The sequence below is a fragment of the Ascaphus truei genome, chromosome 3, assembly GCF_040206685.1.
Source record: "Ascaphus truei isolate aAscTru1 chromosome 3, aAscTru1.hap1, whole genome shotgun sequence".
NCBI lineage: Eukaryota > Metazoa > Chordata > Amphibia > Anura > Ascaphidae > Ascaphus > Ascaphus truei.
Window position 1 is genome coordinate 41114299 of NC_134485.1, and position 6997 is coordinate 41121295.

At 41.9% G+C, this 6997-nt stretch overlaps 1 protein-coding gene across 1 annotated transcript; it reads left to right on the forward strand.

Annotated features, from left to right (window-relative positions):
• The first annotated feature begins 227 nt into the window (after window positions 1-227).
• Window positions 228-5017, forward strand: BTG3 (BTG anti-proliferation factor 3). The gene is made up of 3 exons (XM_075593051.1): window positions 228-414; window positions 2552-2728; window positions 4842-5017. Exons 1-3 carry the CDS (start codon window positions 228-230, stop codon window positions 5015-5017), a joined length of 540 nt encoding a protein of 179 aa, XP_075449166.1.
• The last annotated feature ends 1980 nt before the right edge of the window (window positions 5018-6997 follow it).

Below are 6997 nucleotides of genomic sequence, written 5' to 3' on the forward strand. Positions count from 1 at the left end.
TGATGACCCCTACTATAGTTAAGCATGTGGCTAAAGGGAAATTCAAGCGTTATTTTATGCCCACTCATTCCAGTGAAAAGTCTGGGGATTTGGGTAATGTTGCTCCTATTGTGCCTGTTGCCCGGGTAAAACCCTATGTGCCTTCAGCGTCAACAAGAATTGCCAGGAATCGCCTAAAAGCTTTTCTTTATTTCCACCATCCATGGGAGGGAGAAATTGAGTTTGAAATGGGTTCCACTGATGAGGAGAGGGAATCTAGCTCGGTGGAAGAGAACAGTGATGGGGAGGAGAATTGGGATACTGATAGTTCGGATACTGATAGTTCCATAGAAAATTGGGATCGTGAAGTATCAGATGAAAATTGGTATAATAATGAGACAGCAGCAAAGATAGCTTACATCTCCAGGAGATGCCGTAAGGAAGTGTATGGGCATGATCCTCTCAGTCCACTAGCATCCAGGCAGGAATTATGGGCTGATTGTGGGTGTCCAGTATGTCACCCAGAGTGTTACATCATTGCTGCTCTAAACCCAGTGGACCATGCTGACGGAGGGAGGAGCTAAAGGAGCGGTTCCTGCCCTTCAGTTGCGAGGAGCTGGTGAATAGGAGAGACCACAGTGCAAAGTGTCTCCCGTAACCAGTACTACAAAGAGCGAGATGGATATTGGGGTATATCTGTATTCATTGCCAGGAGGCTTCCTGGTAGTAAAGGCTGGGGATAAAGAGACATTGCGGTGCCTGTGCATGCTCTGTGTCCACTGTTAGTGACACAAGAGGTGTGTCTGTTTCTGAGTCTATATAAGACACTGGACTGCCAAAAGTTAGGAGTTCCAGAGTGTTCTGACTGTGTTCAGGAGAGTCATGTGGAGGTCTGCAACAGTGTTGCAGTGTCTGATGCAAGAGCTGTGAGTCTGTGCAGCTCAAGTGGAGAGAGATGAGCTGGTGAATCTCCCTTAGGGGAGAGGTGGAGAGCCACTCTATTGGGAGAGAAGGAACCTTCCCAATGGAGTGCAGCAAAGAAATGAGCGGCTAAGCACGACCGCGATGAGGGGCAGTCTGCCTATGGAGATGCAAATAAAGATGCCCTTGTTCACCACAACCCTTCTGTGTGAGTGTGGAGTCATTCAACAGAAGGAGGTACCACTGAGGAGGTCCCCATCAATTACATCCCCCTGCGGCGCAGAGATCCTGATGGGGTGGAGGCGCTGCATCGTATGTGAGTAAGACTCAGAGCACACTACCTCAGAAGCCTGTCGTGCTGATATCCCCACTAACACCCAGCAGGAGACTTAGGAATCCTGTAAGCCAGCAGGTGCACCACACGATATACAGACATGTAATGAGGCCAGTAGACCACAGGGGCCAATGTGAGATTGGATGGGCTAAGAAAACCATTACATAAGACATTATGAATGTAAAAGAATAGTACATTTCGGGGTGCATATAATAGCATTAGATTTAGCAGCCTTTTTTTGTATAGATGTTTGATAAAACTGTGCACTTTTTTATTTCTTTTATTTTTATTTACATTATTTGCATCCTCATGTGTTTTCCCCAAGGCTTTTATGATTAACCCATTAAGTTGATTTTCTTTTGGACACAATCGCCTTTTAAAGTATGTATGTATTAAAGTATCCAGTTGCAATTTTCTGTGTGTGATTTTGTTACATTGCCATAACAATTGGAGATGCTAGGTTAACAATACACGGTGGGTGTGGGGGGGTGTGATTGTGTATCGGTCTTGCAATGAGGAAACTAATGCCAACGCACTTGGCTGGAAAAAAAACAAAGCTATGCCTCCCAATGCCTACACTGCCACTCTAGAACTGGCATTCTCGCCGCCAGGTGGGTGGGGTTGATTATATGGTATATACTGTCATTTATTTGCACTGGGGGTTGATCTGATGAAGGGGCTACGGCCCATAAATCATGTATATCTTTATCTGTAATATACATTTATTTATTTTTAAATGTATGTAAAATGTTAACTTAAGCGGCAATTTTTTTTTGTTTATGCTGTGTGCTTGATGCACCATTCACACCCTCTTCTTCTATACTGTAGTAACTTGCAGTAGTATTTTGGCAATTCTACTCTGCATGATTTTGCTACCAGCATTTGTGTTTTTTTTTAACGTATTCTGCATGCAATCTGCCTTTCACTCGCCTTCCACGGAATAGAGCCTCAGCTGTTGAATAGAGAGCTTACTAGGTGCTGATCAGCAGGTGGTGCTGTAACATAAAGAGACAAGCTGGCCGTAGTGAGTCCCAGAAAATTGATGAAACCGTTTCTATAAATATGTTTACATTTTTTAAGTTCTTTCGTACAGGACTGTTTGAACGTGAAATGCACCCCCCCCCATCCCCCAAGGAAAGCAGCACAGAATCAGCACACCAACATAGATTTTGTGTCAAGTCATTAAAAACATTTTTTGTGGGGATTTTTGTCAACAAGTACTTGGTCATTTGTAATACTGTTATTTTACTGGATTAATTTTGGCTATTTTACCACCTTTTTTGTTCTTATTTAGTTACATTTATTAAATTATATCAGTGAGCAGGCTTGTGTTCTTTGTTAGATATGGAGAACAGAACAACTCATTCATCGTGGCAAGTTTTGAAAGTGAAGAGGACGACGAGCCGGAAATTTCACAGAAGGTTAACTATGCTGTTGATAAAGTTACTTCTGATTATCATTCTGGCTCCTCTTCAGATGAAGAAACATTCATGAGTAATAACACTCGGCCATGTTCAGTGGTGCCCAACACAAGTGGCACATTTCGGGTAATGGAACATAAGCACTTTAATGGACTCCAGCTTGAGAAAACAGACAGACTAAAGAGCATTCATCATTATTTAAATAAAAGCAGAATATTGTTTGTTCATTCTGTAACGTACGCTGAGAGCACGTGACCTGCACACGGGGCATGGGTTAATACTCTGATCGCAAGCGGTCCAACTTTTCAACTCCGCAAAGGTCCCTCAAATTAGTGATCACCCCCAAATCTATCCCAATATACCAACTGTCACGAACAGCACACAAGTAGGTATGTGAATTAGATATGCAATCAAGGTTAATACACGTGGCTACTCTAGCCAACTCACCTTTCTCCTCCGCAAAAGTACCGCCAATGAGTTAATATTAACCTCCATACTTAATTGCAATCATATCTATACACTGCCACCCCCTGGGAAATGTAAATAAAATGTCAAATTAATATTTGCCAGGGCCCCAGGTTCTTGTGTATTATAGAAAAAACTATGCACTTAACACACACAAAATCCGTTGTAGCAAAATGTGTCAGAAAATGTAAATACTCTCTCCAGAGCGTGCAACAGTTAATTCAGAGCCCGAAGCATTACTTATTAAATGTTGTAATATATATATATATATATATATATATATATATATATATATATATATATATATATATATATATATATATACAAATACAGTGCTTGGATTACAGAAACATACAATTACAATAAATGAACAGTTTCTCAAAATAAAAAGGATAAAACATCAAATAGAAATCCCTATACAGTACATTACCCAAATGTAAGATCAAATAAGTGTTCTCTAAGAGAGGTCACTGGCGCAGGAAGATGAGTGATCACATGTTTGGTCACAAATACAACTCTGGTGAAATCATCTAATTTTCATAATCTTTTCCCAGACGACATCCTTTCCTCGTGGAAAAAACATAAGCTTAGCCCTGTTGTAAATCGGCTGTTAGATTGCATAAAACTGTCAGAGTAAAAAGAAAAACCTTTTAAATGATGTTAAACACCTCTTCAATATCTAAATGTACTCATAACTTTCCTTAACTAATACTTACAAACACGTGAGTCACATCAATACATTCAGACGCTCATGACCGTCTTACCACTAAACCTGTGCGACGAATGAATATCTGTCACCCAAGTATCTGCTAAACATGTGGTGTATGATGTCCGAACACCCCCTCTGTGACATGATTACAGATTTCTAACTCTTTTTATGCAGAGGCGATAACGTCACATGATATTCTCATTTTTAATAAACACACTCTTTGGTTTAATACTTTCTTAGCTACGCCCCCTGAACCGTGTAGAGACTGTCTTTGAAACTAGCTCTGAAAGACTCGTATTTAGAAACTTGTCACAGGGGCCATATTTTATTCCCACACTTGGCAAGACAACTACCCTTATCTCGAGACTCTATCAGTAATATATAACCCGTCTGGCACTTTTAAGAGGGCCATATAGGAGAGAACCCCCCCCCCTCCCCCCACCTCCCAATTAAGCTCTTTTTGAAGACGAGCACAAACCTAGAAAAAGTCCTGAGCTGTTACAAAGACAACATATGATATTTTAAAATAAAACTCCAATCACGTTAAGCCCTGAAGCACCATATGGATTAAAATATATAATATCTCATGACATTACAATTTTTTTTTTATTATTTATACATTTCAGGCGTTTCTTGTTTCTGTTGCTAGGTACCTAGTGACTATATAATGTTATCAGAGGCAAACCAACAAGCATAGAGTTAAATGTGAACACTAGATTTAAAAAGATGGCACAACAAAAGGGATGTATTCTGAATCCAATATTCAGGACATAGCATGGCTTTGAAAAATCCAGTTCTAGGCTATACAACAGCTAAATTGCAGCCTAATTCAGAGTAGCTTGTAACTGCAGCACACTTCCACCTATATTTTCCGTCTGCCAGCTATTTAATTTTGCATCTTCTCTAATTCTAAACCCTGTGATTTGTGTGAGTTTGTGATCTCCACATACAGGTGCCTGAATTGATGTTGAATCTGTTCCTGCATGGAACTCGTATCAAAATAAAAAACAAGTGTCACACAGTGAAAACTATCACTATCATCCACATTTTGTGTCTGGTTATCAGCAACGAGGAAGAGGCAACAAGATGTATGGGCAAATGACATGGCTACCTCTAATGCTGCAGAATGAGCAAAATCAGTGCACTAATCTTCATATGATGACTGCTGGTCATCAGTGCTTGGTTTAATTAACTAACAAAATAGTGCAGGGGTGGCCAACTCCAGTCCTCAAGAGCTACCAACAGGTCAGGGCTTCTGGATATCCCTGCTTCAGCACAGGTGGCTCAATCGGTGTGAGAGCAATGTTGAAAGTGCAAAGCATGTGGACCAAATGATGTAACAATACTTTGTATAGAACAGTTGTAACTTTTTAAAATGTAACTAAAACTTTGTTGCACTTTAGATCATTTATAATATTTTGATAAACACATTTTGGTAGAGTTCTAGTTACAGTGCCTAAGTATTTTTTTATATTTAAATTGTATTTATATAATGTGACTTGCACAGAATCATGTTCAAAATCGCAATATAGTTATTTGCTGTCTCTCAAAGTTTCTATACCAAACATATATTTATTTTCAATTCAATGAATGTTTAATGTATTATACAGACTAATAAATGACATTTAATAATAATAATAATAATAATAATAATAATGATGGTCTTGCAACATTGGAATTTGTCACAATTTTCTAAATAAAAATGCTGCCTAGCTATGTATAGCAAAATGCATTTGTTACTAAAATGTAATACTGCAAATTAATCCGTGGGTCGGTCTTGAAGGTTAATGACGCTTGTTTTCGTGCACCCATGAATAGCTAAAAGGTAAAACAAAAACAGAAAAACATAGCTTTACTCTTTACTGGAAAAGACCAGCAGAGCATTACTTTACAAGGCTTTGCTGGCTCCTCCAGCAGTGAAAGGGTGTACAACACTAATAGGTGATCTACAAGTGAACCCTTGAATTTTGAGACTTGATTTGCTACTATTGTAAAATTAGATCATATTCAATTGAAATGCTACCACAGATAAGAGATCTGAATGCTTTCTCAATAGCCCCTTACCTTTAAGACACTCAAAGATCTACTTGGATATGTATTTCAGACTCCAGCTAAAAGTGTTGTGTATTCTACAGGGAGGACAATGTGATTCAATATGCAAACGCTTTAGTGGGATGAGACGTCAGACATTTGTACTTTGGCACCTATGTTTTGAATAGTTGGACGAATGTCAAAACAGTGACAATGAGGCATGTGACCAGCTGACACTTTTTTTCCAGGAACAAAGAAATAAAATATCCTTTCAGTGCTGTATAATAGATGATGGAGGCGATCTTATACTTGATCAATCACTGCAGGATTACATGACAAGGCATTGGCTTCTTTTTGCGGTGCAATAACCCCTATCACACCTGCATGAATCTCCCCCTTTCCATTTTACGTTCAGCCACTCAAGTCAAGTCAAGGTAGTCCCTTTCAGCTGTGTCCTACTCTAGGGCGCGCAAACTGGGGGGTGCAAAATTGAGCATGCAAGGCCTCTGTAACCAGGCCGGCCAACAGGGGGGGTCTGCTTGGGTTGGCATCCCGGGCCCGGTGAGTCAGGGGGCCCGGCCGCCCGGAACCCCTGCGCGGCTGTGCCAGTGTAATAATAGAAAAAAAGTCAGAAAAAAATGCCGCGGGGTATGGCGGCTGCGGCGCGATCAGGCTTGTTGCACAAAAAAAATAAGACGGCCAGTGATTACCGTGCGCATAGGTCTCGGCGCGTATGCGCAGTGAAGCATGATGGACCCGCTCCCCCCCGCTCCCAACATGGGACAGTGGGGAAGCACCTGGGAGAGTACGTGCCCGCCAACCAAGCTCCCCTGGCACCAGCCAACCCAGCTCCCCTCGCGTCCACCAAACCAGCTCCCCTCGCACCAACCTCCTGCCCCAGGCAGCAGCCGCGGGGACCAGGGGCTGGGGGGAAGAAACGAAATGCTCCCATGGGAATAAGTTTGCCAGTCTAGCCTGCCCCAGAGCCCACCTCACACCCCCGAGCCTACCTCCCATCCCCCCGCTGCCTACCTCCCGCCCCCCTGCAGCCTACCTCACGCCCCCCCACCCCCAGCCTACTCCCTGCCCCCCCCCCGCACCCAGTCACCTACCCACCCAGGCACCCAGGCAGTCACC